At 32.6% G+C, this 18172-nt stretch overlaps 2 protein-coding genes across 2 annotated transcripts in view; one reads left to right on the forward strand and one right to left on the reverse strand.

Moving 5' to 3' along the window:
• The window catches only part of LOC136041416 (sodium- and chloride-dependent GABA transporter ine-like), a 51066-nt gene extending 41112 nt beyond the window's left edge, over positions 1-9954 (forward strand). The window contains exons 8-9 of the mRNA XM_065726071.1: positions 1135-1323; positions 4704-9954. Coding sequence (XP_065582143.1) covers positions 1135-1323; positions 4704-4817 — 303 coding nt within the window. The 3' untranslated portion in view covers positions 4818-9954. The remainder of the gene's footprint in view (positions 1-1134; positions 1324-4703) is intronic.
• Positions 8630-18172, reverse strand: part of LOC136041417 (PCI domain-containing protein 2-like) — a 57916-nt gene continuing 48373 nt past the window's right edge. Inside the window, exon 9 of the mRNA XM_065726073.1 lies at positions 8630-8796. Within this exon, the coding sequence (XP_065582145.1) occupies positions 8783-8796 (14 nt within the window). The 3' untranslated portion in view covers positions 8630-8782. The remainder of the gene's footprint in view (positions 8797-18172) is intronic.

Consider the following 18172-nt stretch of genomic DNA (forward strand, 5'->3'; position numbering starts at 1 on the left):
AATAGTAAAAAAAGAAAGAAAAAGTTTTTAAGTCCTTCTTAGCCGTCGGAGAAAGGCTTAGATATTAAGTTGCAAAGCCTTTTGCTTTAAAAGATAAAAACCTGAGATCAGATGATCAAAACTGGTATTTCATGAATTTTTTGGGCAAAATTTGCCCGGGCAACTTTGCCCGAAATTTGCAGCTTGAACAACGTCAAGAAGAAGTTAATACTGAAATAGATGCTCTGCATGTAGAGACCCAAAATTATGCCAGGACTAAAATCAGACTATACCATGATTATATAAAACAAGACATGAAATAAGACCTGTACAGAAATTAATCTTTGGGAAAGGAAGTAGTAATTATTGTTGTATTCAAATTTCCTCTAATATTTGGTTTTGCCTGTGTATGAGGTAAAGATTGTAGACCTTCCACAATCTTAATTCATAGCAAAACCAATGATCATCACCAGGATACAGGTAATGATACTGAAATTTTTGTTTTAATAGGAAAAGATAAAAAATTATGCCAGGTTCGCAAAGAGCCTGTACAGATGTAATTATATAAAGTTTAAATAAGGAAGAAAAGAAGCAAATAATCCTTTTAGTTTTTGTTATACGTTTCTAAGAAGTGGAATTTTCTACCTAATCTTAAGGCGTTCTCCTCTGGAAGACCCTCTAAAATGAGAATTTCCTCGCTATTTTAATCTTGTAGGAAATAAATTCTTTTAGCAAAACTAAGAAAAGAGAATGGAAATCCCCCCCCCCCATATTTCTGCCTCTCGTTCCCTCTCCTTCTTTCCATACGTTGCATGTAAATATGATATAATAAACATAAAAAGTCGATATGCCAATACTTTTAACTTAAATGGTAAATAATAGTAAAAAAAGAAAGAAAAAGTTTTTAAGTCCTTCTTAGCCTTCGGAGAAAGGCTTAGATATTAAGTTGCAAAGCCTTTTGCTTTAAAAGATAAAAACCTGAATTGAAGACTTATTACGGAGAAAAGGGTTGCAAAGCCTAATTTCCTCGCCCTCTCTCTACATAATTTGGCCGTTTTTCCTGGATTAAAGTCATATAAATGTTTTGTTTATATTTATGCATAAATACATTTATCTTTTCGAAGTCTAACTGGACATTTTTTTTTCTTCTTGAAGGCTATTTGGATATTCAGTATGATTGACTACACTGAGCCTGTTTATAATAATGTGTCAGATGGAATCAATTACCATTATCCACGTTGGGCAATTCTACTCGGCTGGTTTTTCGCATCCCTTTCACTTGGAGTCATTCCTGGATTCGCCATTTTCGAAATAATAAAGGCTCCTGGAGACACGTGGGTGGAGGTAATTATATTTTGTTCTTTATTCTTACTTCTTTTCGTCCTTTTTTGTTCCTTCTACAATTTACTCAGGGAGCAATATGATGTAAGATAGATTTATTACTTTCAATTAGTTTTTTGTTTCATCTTTTATTTTAATGTGAATTCTGTATTTAATTGATATATTGAAGAGTCGTCATCAGTTAAATACAATATAAAACAAATAAGAAAATCAGATTTGCTCAAAAAATCACATCGATAATTTTTTAACTAAAATCATTTACACAAATTCTTTAAAGAGTCTAGGCTTTCTCATTTTAAACAGGTTCAGCCCAGACTGACAGAACAAAAAAATTGTTCGTTCAACCTGCCTGAATTGATTAAAAATTTGAACAATTCCTAAACGTCCTTCAACCTGCCTGATTTTGAACAAATACCCTTTGTCCTGTCAGTCTCCTATTTCTTTTGTGACATTTTGATTGCCTGATAATTTTGTTGCGCATAACATTAGTTTCTATAATTAATTTTGCGTACATAGGGATCAGTCTATACGCACCCAAGTCTCTATTTAAGGATGTATTATTATTTAAATTTCGTTCGATTTCAATTGGTTCAAAAACAATTTGTTTGATTCCAAGGTCGTTGTAAATTAGAATTGTTTCATCGAATAAGATAGTATGGTTCGTATTATATAAAACGTGGTTGCTTAAGGCGGAATCAAAAGATGCTCATCTATTATCACAATGTAATGGTTTTGCTATGCTTTCTCTGTACCGTTGTAACCATGATCGTAGGTTTAGGATAGTTTTATCAACTTAATAAATTCCACAACTACAGGGTATTTGATGTACCACTCTTTGACAAGTAGCTGTGGCTTTATCATTACCAGAATTGAGAAAATTCGCTACATTTAAATTGCTTTTGAAAATAACAGATAAATTATTTTTGGATGGCTCAGATTTTAGAATTTTATTTAGATAATCCTATTCAGAAAATTAATTGTGAAATAAACATTCACAATAGTAGACATCCTGATCTTGTAGCAATACTAGTGGTAGACCATAGTAGTACCATTTATAGTAGCAGTAATATGCACCTAGGGCCTTTTGGTTAGTTCAACATCCCCCTAAGGATTCCCTGAAGTTTCATCTTCATAACCTTAGCCTCAGTAGTAGTAGCTGTTGTAGTAGAAGTAGAATTAACAGCAGTAGTAGCAGTAGCAGTGCGCACAGAGTGTCTTTTGGTTAGTTCAGCATCCTCCCGACATTTCCTAAAAGTTTCAACTTGCTGCTCCAAGCCATTCTTAAATATTGCTTATATGTGTTTTTTAAAACCAATATGCATATAGTGTGTCTTGATTTAGTTGAAACTCCCCCTAAACATTCTCTGAAAGTTTCACCTTAATATGGTTAGCTTGATTAGTAATAGTAATTGTAGTAGCAGTGGTAGCAATAGTATACCCATAGTGTATTTAGTTAATTCACAATCTGCCTCAACATACCCTGAAAGTTTTAACTTAATGCTATAAGCCGTTCCTGAGATATTGCTGGTCCACCCTTTTGACAATCTGCATGCTCATAAAAGTGTTTTGATTTAGTTCAACATCCCCCTAAACATTTCTTGAAAGCTTCACCAGAATACCCTTAGCTTCAGTAGTAGCAATTGTTGTAGTAGTAGCAATAGCATTAGTGGTAGTATGCACATAGCAACTCCTTTTTTTATCAACATACCCCTCAACACATGCTGAAAGTTTCAACTTAACACCCATACCAGTTCCTAGTGCATTGCTGATGCGTACTTTTGACAACCTGCATGCACATAGCGTGTTTGGATTTAGTTTAACATCCTCTCAGAGTTTGCTCAAATTTTCCCTTTAATACCCTTAGCTTTAGTAGTAGTGGTATTTGAGGGCACAGCTAACGGGGGGGGGGGGTATGTAGGAATGACTCCCTCCAAAGTTTGGAGCTCTGGTCAAACTTTGGAACAAGGCTTTGAGTATTAAGCGTCTTTAGCGTCTTAATTTAGGTTGTGTGTCCTCATTTGTCGCTATACTGGACGATCTTGTCGGCACATTATTTATGTCCCCCCTCCAAAATCAAAACCCTAGCTTCATCCCTGGTAATATCGGCAGTAGTAATAGTAGTATCAGTAGTATTAGCAACAATAGTAGTAGTATTACTAGTGGAGGTATTAGAAGTAGATTGCCTTTTGGGTAGTTGAATATCTCTCACAATAAGCCCAGTAAGAAATGGGGTGGGTAGCCTTCCGTTCACTTTCAGGTCTTAAATGGGCACTACAACTTTCAATTTCAATTCAAATGAATACCCTGCAAAGTTTCTGTGACAACTCCTTCCCTGCAAAGTGCCTTAGTGCAAAATAAAAAAACAAATATGGCATTGTGACCACATCGCTTTTCACTTAGCCATCACTATTGCGCTATCCTATGATTCTTATTGACGGTCTAGTTTCATTACCTGTTTAGAAAAATTGCCAGTCAATTTATCGTTAAGTTTTGCTTGGTATTTTTCACTCCCACGTTTATCCTTATCAGTTCCTCCAGTTTTTGATCGAACCACTTATAATCACTTTTCGGGTCCTCAAAGGGCTATCACTACTCAGCTCGAACATTCTCGAATAGCAGTGTTCTTTTGTTTGTCTTAAAAATTTACTAAGTGCATTATTATAATATTTAAAAATATATTGATCTAGATCTCGTTGTATAATTTTACTAACCGAATACAATGCATTCCTCCTTTTTATACTAGCCCAATGACTGCGTAATATCCATGGCTTTTTGCACTTTTTTTATTTTCGTTTATAGTTGTCTTAATAAATGTTTCGATGTAAAAATTTCACACCAATAAAGGACAAATGAAGGATCGTAAAGGGCGTAAGTATTTTTATAGCCTGTTCAAACATTTGAGAACATTCCTCAAGTAGATTCCCTGGAATGCACCTAACAGGACTTTTAATTTTAGCTTTTAATTAAGTATGGGATGTAGTTTCTATGGATTACTTGTAATCTGATGACAAATCCTGTTAGTTTTTGGTTACTGGAAATGAATTTTGTACCTAGTATTTTTACTCAACATTTCTTTGCTCATTCTGTCAGCAGAAGTGGAATAATGCAAAAAAAGTGTTTTAGGACCTTAGTTAAAAGATAATTTTTCCTGTGTGTATTCATGTAATTTTAAAAGGTGGTGAGCTGTTTGACTTGGCGACTGTATTAAATGTCGCTTTTATAGCTAATTTTCATGGCACAGGATAGACTAAACTGCATCTGTTTTCTTAAAAAGTGAAAACGTAAGGAAAAAGGTCGTATCAAGTGAAATTAGGTACATTTTACAATAATTTAAATTCATTTCTTTTTCAGCCTTTTATTTCACTTGTTGTTTTTTTTTCTAGAAAATACGATCTTCGTTCAAGAGTAGAATCGATAACTGTCCCTGTTGTCAAAAGAGTCTTGATGAGAAACATGAAGCACATCGACTAACAGATACTGTTTCAACAATCGTATGATCCAAATGATATTAGTTGTAGTTCTCTAGTAGATATTTGATCTCCTCATCAAACTCGGCAACTATTTTTAATAGGTTTTTCTTTTTAAAGCGGTTCAATACCATAGGGAAGCAGATGTCAACATACTATATTTGCAAAATGTTTTGTGAGGTTAAGTGTAGAGTGAACTTTTATTTATGTGCAATTAACTTAAACTTGACTTTGGGTCGTTTAGATCAAGCCTCAAATTGACTCCCCAAGAACTAGATATTTCAAAAAAAAACAACCCCTGATAAATGTTAAATTTATGTTCCTTAAGTTAATTATTGACAACTCAGACCCCCATTCACCTCTAAAAAAAAGTTTAAGGATGTAAATGCGATGGAGTGAAATGAATTTTGAAGTATTTTTATGCAGTAATCAAATTTTAACATAGAAAATTGTGATGAGTTAGTGTTTAGGTCATAAATGTTGGCCTGAAAAGCTAAGAATCTCATTCTGGAAGTATTCATATTAATAAGAGGCCTCATTTTTAAAAATTTGTGGAGGCCTCTAACTTTGAACAGATCAGGTACATATTGGTGTCTGTTTTCACCCTAAAGAAATGGCTGTAGTAATTCACAGTATGATGTGTGACACTTTTTTTCTTCTTTTGTTTGAATCTGAGAGTTGTAGTCTGGATCATGTGTAGTTTAGTTCGTTAGTTAAACCTCTATGTGTTAGTTTGATTTGTTGTTCAGATCCATTGATGGTTGGAATATACACAGAAGCTTAAAAGCTATTTGCGCCTTTTTCATTCTTCTTAATATTTTTAGAATTGAACTTTTGATAATTGATTCGAAGCTACAGATATTATTTTTCAATTAAATGGGATAAATCTATTGTCCTCACTCGTTAACTTTGCTTGAAAGTTTTATATCCCTTTTTTCCGTTATTTTCTTTAAATTCTTATTTCTTTAATTTTGATAAATGAAAGCTAAGAAAAAAAGAGATACCCTTTTTTATTTTTATTTTTTGCTCTCTTCTAAAATGTATGGGCGTAACACAACGCCTATTGATTAAGCCTAACCCCTGCTGAAATACTTATGTACTTATAATGCTGAAATGCTGTAACCTGTCAATTCTTCCAACTTTGGTGGAAGTAGACCCATGTCGAACCCGAGAATTGCTTTAGAATCAAAACGAGGCTTTTGGGTATTCAGCTAATAGCCCAGTGGTTATTAGCCATATTAGTAAGGCCAATAACATTATTAGCCTTCTTAGCCTACTGGTGTTATGCTCAACTTTTTCTGTAGGAAATCATATGTGAAATATATGACTTAGTTATTTTTATATATTTATCTCCGTTTATTGATAGATTAAATCAGCTATAAATTATATTAGGTATATTGACCCCATTGGGTCGAGACTTCTTTTATGTATCATATTTGTTTAGTATACCTGATAATAAATCTGAAAGTGACCGTTTGTGTAGTTACATACTTTTACCTGTTGGGGATTGGATAATACACCATAATTTGAACATATTTGTTAGTAGAATCACCATATACTTTTGACGATCAATGCTTTCACTATCCCGATATTTTTGGGCTTGCGCGAATTTCCCCAAAGCAAAATTGGATTCTTCAGGTCTCCCTAAAAATTCCAGATTTTTATCTCGTGTAAACGTTCGCGTACTTGCCAACATCGATTTTCGGTGAAATTTCGGTAAACTCGATTTTCTGTCGTAGAAATTTGGCTATAGTAGAAACATTGGTTGTAATTCATAAGCTTTTTTCCCAATAGTTAACTGCATGTTTTTGAAAGGTGCATTCTCTGAGAATGGTCCGTTGCAAGTAAAGAATAACAGTAAATCCAAAATGGAGAGAATTAATCATAAATATGCCCCAAGCCTTAACGTTTGATTTTCATTGACCTAGTGTAATACCGTATATCTTTTACATAGTAGAGTGTAAATCTAAGCCTCGTTCGATTTAGTTCATAAGTTAACTAATAAGTAGATTTTGATGTTTTTTCTGTAATTCTTCATTAACTGTGAACTTTTTTAACAAACAGATTCTTAGTTAACTGAAGAGTTGATTATGAAACTTGTATTAAGAATTCTTCGTTGTTAGATATCTACAAAGAAATTCTGGCCAAAAATTCTAATTCGGCTCATGCTTTCCTCTACGGTAAAAGTCTTCGCTCTCTTAAAAATATGATGATACATTTAGGATTTGCCAGATTGAATGACGCAGCTCTTTATTAAAAGAGTTTACTCGCTGTGACTGTATTTTTAATGCTGGGGTTTACTTTTCCTCTTGTAAAAGGAAACAAGAGGCGTAAAATTTTCAAAAAGAAAGTTGATTCCTTGTTAGCCAAGATGATTTCGGCCTACTTCATCATTTTCACTGTTTCAGGCCTCTTTTCCTAAACCCGATGGTTTGTTCATAATTTCCTGTACGGCTCACGTTATAGCAACTTCGAATTATCTGCCGAACTGTCCGTTCTATTAGCAAAAGCCTGGTAAACTTCCTTAGTTCACTTTCTGGTAAATAAAACCCTAAAAGCGAAATAAGTAGACTTGTTAGTTAACTAAGTTCTGTTAAATCGAACGCAACTCTAATTAGTATTGATCCCTGACCCCTTTTGGAGTCAGAAAGGACGACCTAAGTCCCACAAATCCACAATTAATGCAATTCTGTCATCAATGCTAAATTAAATCCTGGCTGAATTTTGTAAAATATTTTCAACCTGGAAAATAAAATCGCCATATCCTTGCTGTTACGCCTGAAAGTCTCACATTTTATGTCATATCACATCTAAGGTCGCAAACGTGCGTGTCATTTAAGGTCACCAACGTTCGACTACAAATGGTCAAAAATGTAACGGTCGTAAACAGAAAGGTGACCTTCGAATTCTTTGAGGTATTTCTATTACCCAGGTTCATTCAGAATGAACTAATAAGATATTTTATCTAGTTGTTTGACCACATAGAGGCTGCTTTAACCAAAGAAAATAAGAGAAAAACTGATTTCATCCTTGTTATCATTATTCCTTTTTGTATCAAAGCTACCCTGTTAACCCAAAATGCTCGCTTTAGATTCTTGTATTACCGCGGACGCTGGCACAAATGTGACGTTAAGGTCACATTTTTCTGCTTCTTAGATAATTACCGAAAAGTGTTTCCTAAGCTGTTCTCAAATGGAGGGCCAGTTAGACAATGTATGTAAGAAGTGTGACTAAACATGACTGCCCTACTAACCCTTCCTTGGACAGCAGCTTAACAAATGCTTTTTGTGAGTTATTTCTCAAGTGTTACAGCTTCGATCTTTATGGGTAACAGTGACTCCACAATTTTCTTTTTGAAAGTCTTTTATCTATTTAGTATGTGTGTATTTGAAAATAAGTATTTATTGTGTATAATTCAAATTTATTCATACATTTAAGGATGCTTATTCACACAACTTTCTACTAATTTTATTTTGAAGAAGTATTGAAAAGGAATTTTAGCAAAAGAAACGAAAATAAAAATTGTTTTATTTAGTCAAACTTTTATTATTTTGTTACTATTTAAATATCTTTAGAATGAAGTTATATTAAAAATTCATCTCCAAATTAAGTCAAATGAAATAACTGTGAATGTTAACCAAATTTCAAAATAAGACAATTTTAAAATAATACAGTAAAATAAGATACAAATTTCGACTTAGCTTCCAAAATATCCAAGTATTTAAGGGGTAGGGGTAATCGTGTAAAACACGAATGGTTGTAAATACTGGGTGTTCGAGATAAATTGGGCTAATAAGAATTTAGAACTACAAATAATTTGTGAAAAGTAAATTGGTACTAAATTATAGTTTAAAGATATAATATACTGAATGTTATGTACAACAATTCCTTGAATATTCAATAGTTCACTACTCGCCATTGACTGACGCACAAATTAGTACGTCTCACCGTGTTTCCAAAATCATATGCTGGTTATTTTGGTGTGGTATTGAATCCTATTCCGAATGAACTGTAAAAAAATGTATTATTTCTCAATAAATAACCCTAAAGAATGATTGAGGCACATCTGAAAAAAAAGAAAGAAACAAAAATAGCTGTTCTGTGTGCTCCATCAGGTATGCTAATTTATGTATCGAAGTTTCACCGTGATTAATTTAACCACTACCTATGGACTATTCAATGTTTTGTGATGTTTTTCATAATATCTGTTCACTACTTATAAACACAAATTCTGATATATTATTGAATTACTTGTCCCAAACTATATCTGCTTGCTTATTCATGTCAGACTTCTTTTTCTTGGTATTCTAGTATAAAATTAATATAAACTTCTTTTAGGCAGAGAATATAAAAAACTTCAAGGTTATATTTTAGGTAGAAATTAATTTTAATGATTTAGATAACAACCATATATTTATTTCTAAAGTAAAATAGGTATACACACGGGATGACTACTGCCAGAGGGTTTTTGTTTAGGATTAACCTGCCTCGAGTGCTACACAAAAGGAAAATTTTCTATGAACCGCTTTCAAACAAGAAGACATAAATAGGAAAAAGGACACGAAACAAGAAAGTAAATCTGCAGAAAAACTAATGAAACAAACGGGTTAAACTACGGTGAGATAACAAGCCCCAATAAAGCCTATTGTGTAGGTCCGTCAGCTTTTTGTTGCTTTTGGCGGATGAAACTTTTCCACTTATAGATAAGGACAAATATAAGGAAAATAAAGGACAAATTTACAGAAACAGAAATATGAAGGTTGAATAATGGTTATATCAAATCTTTCAGTCTAATCATTATCTGTCTCTCATTTCTCTCTACCTCAATTTCTCTCTCCCATTTCAGCTATTGCTTTTGGTCCAGATAATATCAAAATAACGGTTTGATAGGTTGTTCCTCTCTTTTCTTTATTGTATCCTATTTTCAGGATTCTTGTACAAATTTGCCGCCTTGATAATTTTGTGTTTGTTAAACTTGTCTCAGTGACTGAATATACCAGTATTAAATTATTCTTTGTATTTACCGGCAGTCATGCAATATTTGAACTTATTTCTGTATTCTGATTAGCGTCTCCATTGATATTAATGTTTCTGTATAATTTATTTACTAGATCCGTCCCAGCCATATGTCATTTTCTTTGAAATAATAAATTTCACAAGTATTTTAGTCATTTTTTACGATTTTTATGGTAGTTTCAGCTGTAACCTCTTTTTTGGAAAATAGTTTTATGTCACTTGTTTTTATAGCAATTGTCCCGGCTGGATCAATCCGTGTTGCTTGTGAAATCACAGAATTTGTACTACTTATTTCATCGCCTTTTGAAACCTCGCTTTTTATTCTAATGCGTGGTTTTATATTTCTGTAAATAACAAATTCTGTTTCCCTCCCCTTTCCTTCGTTGTTCCTGCATTATCCACATTTTCTCGAATTATCAGTTCTTTTTTAGTTCCTATTTTTGGAGGGAATTTTAAACGACGATTCACCATGAAAACTTAATCCCGTCCCTAATTAGGCATGTTCTTAAAATTATCTACATAATACAGGTTTAATTTTTATTTTCATGAGTACAAGAGAGGTACAGTACAGAATAGTAAAAAAGTAGTCTTAGGTTATCTGTCAAGCGTGGTCTATTCAACTTAACTTTTCTTACATTATAGCCCTAGAAATTGGGATCTAACCACAATTCTCGTACAGCTTACTGTTACAGTCGGTCAAAAAAGTACCTAAGGATATCTTAAGACAATGTTTTGAATACTGTCAATAATATGAATTCTAGTATTATAATCAGAGTTAGTAGATTTCCCCCTCCTCTCCAAAAAAGAGATTATTATGACTCCTTCTTCAATTATAATATCGGATACTACGAATGTATATTCAAGAAATAAGAACTGAAAAGTATCCATCGTTTTCAAATTTCATCACACACAGTAAAATTATTCATGCTTAGTCAGTGTTTAACTTTTCTGTGATCAGCTTTAACTTTTCTGTGATCAGCTTTAACTTTTCTGTGATGTTGGAGAAAACACAGTAAAGGGTAAACCAGTAGCAAGGAGGTTGCACGGTGACGGTGAAAGTATTGTGGTTCGAGCCTGGCATGAGAACGCCAAGATTGGTATCCATTGTCAGTACTCCTTGAAGACCGAAAATAACTTCAAATTAGTAGTGACAGCATAATGCTTTTTATGACACCCATATCCCATCATTCCATGACAACCCTATCCCACTGTTCCATGACAACCATAGCCTTGCATTTAATGAGAGCCCTATCCAATCGTTCCGAGACAGCCAGAATGCGAATGGTACGTAATAGGACTCTACTTTTAGTTGTTACGTAATAGGGTATCGTTAACATTTTTATAGGAATCAGTTTTGTTTTGCAAGAAGTATTTCATATTTTGTAACAAGTATTTTTATTTTGTAAGAATAGTTCGTGATCTTGTAGGATGTATTTTTGCTTTGTAAGAATTATTAATTGATTTGTAAGAAGTTTTTTTTTGTTTTGTATCAAGCATTTTGTATTTTGTAAGAACAATATCTAATTTCTCAAGATGTAATTTTGTTTTTTAAGACTTTACTTCGTTTTTGTAAGAAGTATTTTGTATTTTGTAGAAAGAATTTATGGTTTGTTAGGATGAATATTTTTTTGTAAGAATATTTTTTTGTTTTTTAAGAAGTATTTTGTATTTTGCAACAAGTATTTTTCTTTTGTAAGAAGAGTTTGTGATTGTTTGGGATGTATTTTCGTTTTTTAAGAATTATTTTTTGTTTTATGAGAAGCATTTGGTAATAAAAATTTATGATTTATTAGGATTTATTTTTGTTTTGTAAGAATTATCTTCGGTTTTGTAAGAAATATTTTACGTTATATAAAAATAATTTATGATTTATTAGGATGTACTTTTGTTTTGTAAGGAATATTTTTTGTTTTGTAAGAAGTATTTTGCAACAAGTATTGTTTATTTTGTAAGGACAGTTTGTGACAGTTTAGGACGCTTTTTTGTTTTGTGAGAATTGTCTATGTTTCGTTTGTAATAAGTATTTTTTGTTTAGTAACAAGTATTTTGTATTTTTTAGGAACAGCCTCTGATTTTTAAGATGCATTTTTGTTTTGTAAGAATTATTTTATGTTTTGTAAGACGTATTTTGTATTTTGTCATAAGAATTTGTGATTGTTTAGGGTGTATTTTTGTTTTGTAAGAATAATTTTTTGTTTTGTAAGAAGAATTTTTTTTGTAATAAGAATTTGTGATTTCTTATGATGTATTTCTGTTTTGTAAGAATATTGTTTTGTTTTGTAACAAGTATTTTATATTTTTTAAGAACAGTTTGTGATTGTTTAGGATTTATTTTCGTTTCATAATAATCCCGTAAGAAGTATTTGCATTTTGTAATAAGAATTTATGATTTTTTAGGATACATTTTAGTTTTGTAATAATATTTTTTTGCTTTTTAAGAAGTGTTTTTGTTTTGTAAGAAGTGTTTTTTATTTTTTAAGAACAATCTCTGATTTCTTAGGTTATATTCTTTGTTTTGTGGGAATTAATTTTGTTTTTTATTAAGTATTTTTTTGTTTTGTAACAAGTATTTTGTATTTCGTAAGAACAATTTGTTATTGTTTAGAATGTATTTTTGTTTTGTAAGAATTATTTTTACTTTCTAAGCAGTATTTTTTGTTTTGCAAGAAGTATTTCATAAGAATAATCTCTCATTTCTTAGGATGTATTTTTGTTTTGTAAGAATTATTTTCTGTTTTGTAAGAAGTATTTTGTAACAAGTATTCTTTATTTTGTAAGATCAGTTTGTGATTGTTTAGGATGTATTTTCGTTTTGTGAGAATTATTTTTTGTTTCGTTTGTAAGAAGTATTTTTTGATTAGTAACAAGTATTTTGTATTTTTTAGGAACAACCTCTGATTTTTAAGATGCATTTTTTTAAGAATTTTTTTTTTGTAAGAAGTATTTTGTATTTTTGTCAGAAGAATGTGTGATTTTTTAAGATGCGTTTTTGTTTTGTACGAATTATTTTTTGTTTTGTAAGAAATTTTTGGAATAAGTAATTTTTTTTTGTTTTGTAACAAGTATTTTGTATTTTGTAAGAACAGTTTGTGATTGTTTAGGATTTATTTTCGTTTCATAATAATCTCGTAAGAAGTATTTGTATTTTGTAATAAAAATTTGTGATTTCTTAGGATATATTTTAGTTTTGTAATAATTATTTTTTGCTTTGTAAGAAGTATTTTTTGTTTCGCAAGAAGTATTTTGTATTTTTTAAGAACGCTCTCTGATTTCTTTGGGTATATTCTTCGTTTTGTGGGAATTAATTTTGTTTTGTAAGAAGTATTTTTTGTTTTGTAACAAGCACTTTGTATTTTGTAAGAACAGTATGTTATTGTTTAGGATGAATTTTCGTTTTGTAAGAATTATTTTTTGTTTCATGAGAAGTATTTTGTAATAAGAATTTGTGATTTTTTAGGATGCATTTTGTTTTAAAGATTTTTTTTGTTTTGTAAAAAGTATTTTGTAAGAAGATTTTATGATGCTTTACGATGTATGTTTGTTCTTTAAGAATTATTTTTTGTTGTGTGAGAAGTACTTTTTGTTTTGTAACAAGTATTTCGTAAGAACAGTTTGTGAATTTTTAGGATGTATTTTTGTTTTGTTAAAAATTATGTTTGCTTTGTAAGAAGTATTTTGTATTTTGTAAGAACAATCTCTGATTTTGTTTTTGTATTTTTGTTTTGTAAGAATTTCTTTGAATGTGTTTTTCCTTTATTAAAAATATTCTGTTTTTCAATAAGTATTTTGTATTTTGTATGAAAAATTTGTGATTTCTTAGAATGTATTTCCGTTTTCTACGAATTATTTTTTGTTTCATGACAAGCATTTTGTGTTTTGTAATAAGAATTTGTGATTTCTTAGGATGTATTATTGTTTTTAACAATCATATTTGTTTTTATAAGAAGTATTTTGAATTTTGTAAGAAGAATTTGTGATCTTTTAGAAAGTATTTTTGTTTTGTAAGAATCATTTTTTGCTTTGCAATAAGATTTTTTTGTTTTGTAAGAAGTGTTTTGTATTTTTCAAACAATATAACTATGGCACTTGTTTTTTTATGTTTTTTTTGTGGGACTTATTTATGATATATTTCTTTTCAAGAATATTTTTCTTTATAAGAAGTATTTTTGTTTTTTAATGAGAATTTGTGAATTCTTAGGATATATTTTTTTTTTGTGAGAAGAATTTAGTATTTTGTAAGAAGAATTTATGATCTTTTAGTATGTATTTTTGTTTTCTAAGAATTATTTTTTGTTTTTAATAAGTGTTTTGTATTTTGTTATTAGAATTTTTGATTTCTTAATATGTGCGCCTGAGGGTGTCATTGGGGTGGTACATTGTGCCACGCTGGCCTCAATTGCCAAGAAAACCAGAAGGAAGGTTATTGTGGATTTTTCATTAAGTTTAAACGAACGATTCTAGTGTAAACAGATGTTTGGAAGGAGAATGTTCAAAAAATGTCATATGTGTGATATTGGTTGCCAGAGGGTGCCGTGTCTTAGTCATTGAGTGTCAGAGGCTGGGAATAGCCATGGAACATCGCATTCTATCAATGAAATGGCAAGTTTCCGCTGTTTAAATAAAAATCAATGGTCATAATTATTTTAGAAAGTTATTTTTGTGGGGAAGAAGTTGAAAAAAACCTTAGGTTTTGATAATGTGTGCCAGAGGGGTGTCATTTTCCAGCCATAGACTACTACGGAAGGAGCTGAATACCAAATCTTGGAATCAGCGGTACTTGGAGCGGAATAAGTGGAGTCAGACGGCAGAAGTGGGGAATCTGGAACTGACGTAACCGGAGCCATATTTGGAATTGGGATCGGAGCGGGCATAGTGGGAACTGGAATTGGTGTAACCGGGGTGGAAGCCAGCAGAATTGCAGGTGGAGCCATTGTATCCGAGGGGCAAGAAGTGGGGGAAGTATAATTAGATATACTTTATAAAAAAATAATTTTAAAATGTCTTAGGAACGATGAGGGGTTCTAGACGATGCCAGAGGGCGAGCCATAGGGTGGCATGGTGGCGTTAAATTAAACGGTGTATTACGGAGGTTCGGCTTCCAAAAACATGAACCAATGGATTTAATGCATGATTTTTAGCAAGAAAATATCCGGAAAATGTCTTAGGACCAGAGGGTGGTACATTGTGCCACGCTGGTTTCAATTGCTAGGAGTCATCAGAAGAAACGCTATTTTTAGTAATAAAGTGGCAATTTTTCGCTGTTTAAAATAAAAACGGTGGTCAATTTTTAGTTTATAAATTAATTTTGAGAGAAAAAGGTTGAAAAACTTTTGGGTGTGATAAAGTGCCTCCACAGGGTGTCATTGGGGCTGGTACAATGTGCCCCTTCAATTGCTAGGAGTCATCAGAAGAATCTCTAATGGGATTTTCATCAATTTTAAACGATCTAATCTAGTGTAAACGAATATTTTCGCAGAAAAATGCCCGAAAAATGTGTGATTATGCCTGCTAGAGGGTTCCGTGTTTTAGCCATTTAGTGTCACAGGCTGGGAATTGCCATGGAACATCGCAATTTTCCTATGAAATAGCAAGTTTCCGCTGTTCAAATAAAAACGATGGTCATTTCTTAGTTTATAAATTTAGTTTTGAGAGAAAAAGCTCAAAAACACTTAGGCTTGATAAGGTGCGCCAGAAGGGTGTCATTTGGGCTGGTGCATTGTGTCACGCTGGTTTCATTCTTAGGAGTCATCAGAACAAACGCCAATGGGTATTTTTCCATGAAGTTTAAACGATCTCAAACCTCATAAAGCTCTTTTAAAAGACACAAGAATCATTTATTTAACAAAAATGTTCGCTTTTTAATGATTGTTAAGTAAAGACGTTGATGTCTTACCAGCGAAGAAAATAAGCAGTCAACGCTTGAAACTATGGTTTTTTTCGTTAAAATTGCCTCTAATATAAGTGCTAAATTCAGTGTAGTGAAGATCGTAAAAAAAAAAATTGTTGCTAAGAGCAATGCTCTAAGAGAAAACTGAAAGATTATCTGATAATACTTTCTAAGGCATTACTTAACAAGCAGGTGTACTTCAAATATAAGCAAATTCTATTAATCGATTTTCCGCCTGCGGTCAACTGGTTAGCGCTCCATTCCATTGAGGGGGGATTCCTTTCGAATCCTAATGTAGACACAAAATCTTTGAAATATAAAGGTTCGCTGAGAAAAACGTCTTGAAAGAAAATGAAATCCAGAAGAAAAAACGCCTTGAAAGAAAAAAAAAACGAAGAAAAAAATATCTTAAAGAATTATGTAACACCGATGCGTGTGCCGTTAGAACGTAACAGCCTACATGTAAGCTGTCATTACGTAACATCCCATGTGATTGCCATCATTACGGAGCATCCCATGTTTGCACCGTCATTACGTAACATCCCACGTGTGCATCGTCATTACGTAACATCCTACCTATGCTCTGTCGTTGCGTAACACCCACATGTGCGTCGCCATTACTAAACATCTCTCGTGTGCACTGTCATTACCTTATTCTAAACTAGCTGTTGGTGTGGCGCTTCGCGCCCCCTACCAAGACCCCCTCCCCGCACGCGTAAGTCGTTACGCGCCGTATTAGTTACGCGCCGTATTAGTTGTGTAATAAATTGTCAAGTTTACCTACTCTTGAACATGCAACATATAATTGTCCATGGGAAAAACAATCCGTATTCAGATCTATACCGCATTTTTCTAATGATTGTTCTTGAGCTTTGTTGATGGTGATTGCTAATCGAATATTCCCTGTATCTCCGTCGTCATTTAAATACCCCCCCCCCCTTTGCCCCTCTATCGTCCCTGTTGAGTTGTGTCCCTGTGTCCCGGTCGTCATTTGTATCCCGGTCTGTAATTTCGCTTCGAGTGTCCCGGTTGTCATTTATATTCCCTTTGTCCCGGTCGTCATTTGTGTCCCGGTGTGTAATTTCTCTTTGAGTGTCCCGGTCGTCATTTATATTCCCTGTGTCCCGGTTTTTAGTTTTCTTTTTCTCCTTTATTTTTCAGTTTTTTTTTCCTTTTTTTATTTCTTTTTCAGTTTTTAGTTTTTTTAGTTTTTTTTTATTAGTTTTTGTTGTTTTTTTTTCTTTTTAGTTTTCTTTTGTAATTTTTACCTTTCTCTTTTAGTTTTTAGTTTTTTACCTTTTTTTAGTTTTTTACCTTTTTTAGTTTTTTTTTAGTTTTTTAGTTTTTTTAGTATTTTCTTTTTAGTTTTTTTTTGTAGTTTTTCCTCCGTACGCTTTCTTTTCTTACTTTCTCTATCAGCCGCAAGTTTTTTGGCATAGACTCTTTGAGCAGCTTCCTCGGCTGTTGCCATTGTAGGTTCTTTAGTCATTTTACAATCAAACATTTTTCCGTCCACGATCTTCTTACAATTAAAAATTTGTCTTTGAACAATTTTCTTAGATACCTTTAATGACGTCATCGCCATAACAAACATGACAACAACTAACTTCATGACGACCTGATGACATGACGTCACTCAGAGGAACAACTTATTTATATATATATATATACTAGCTGTTGGGGTGGCGCTTCGTGCCACCCCAACACCTAGTTGGTGGGGCGCTTCGCGCCCCCCAAGCCCCCCCACGCGTGTGAGTCGTTACGCGCCATATTAGTTACGCGCCATTGTAGTTGTGTCCCTGTGTCCCACCTGTGAATATAGATAGATTTATATATGTTTCAAACTACGTAAAAATTGCGAATATACAACATTTTTGGCTTTCCCACTACTGGGAGCTTTTCGTTTCCAATTGCCAGCAATTGATCTGAAAATGTTTGACCAGAGTCATCGTTTTGCAATCGGACACGCATATTTGTAGTTAATTTTAATATTTTTACGTGTGCCCATAAATTAGAATTTTTCAGGCAAGCATTCATTTCGTCTGCAGGAGTTAAACTACGTAAAAATTGCGAATATACAACATTCTTGGCTTTCCCATTGTCTGTGCATATACAAAGCCGTATGTACTAATAATGACGTCATATGCAAACGCTCTTTTTACAAACAAACAAACATGCATGCACACAACTCGTTTTTATATAGATAGATAGATAGATAGATACAATACAAATTAACTGCGTAAAACTTGCGAATATACAACATTCTTCGCTGTCCAATTGTCGCTGCATATAAATAGATTGTCAGGTTTACCGACCCTCGAACATGCAACGTACAATTGTCCATGGGAAAAACAATCAGTATTAAGATCTATACCACATTTTTCTAATGATTGACCTTGAGCTTTGTTAATGGTGATTGCAAATGCTAATCGAATTGGGAATTGCAATCTTTTAAATTGAAAAGGCAGATCCATTGGAATCA

Source organism: Artemia franciscana, unplaced genomic scaffold (assembly GCF_032884065.1).
Source record: "Artemia franciscana unplaced genomic scaffold, ASM3288406v1 PGA_scaffold_218, whole genome shotgun sequence".
Classification (NCBI taxonomy): domain Eukaryota; kingdom Metazoa; phylum Arthropoda; class Branchiopoda; order Anostraca; family Artemiidae; genus Artemia; species Artemia franciscana.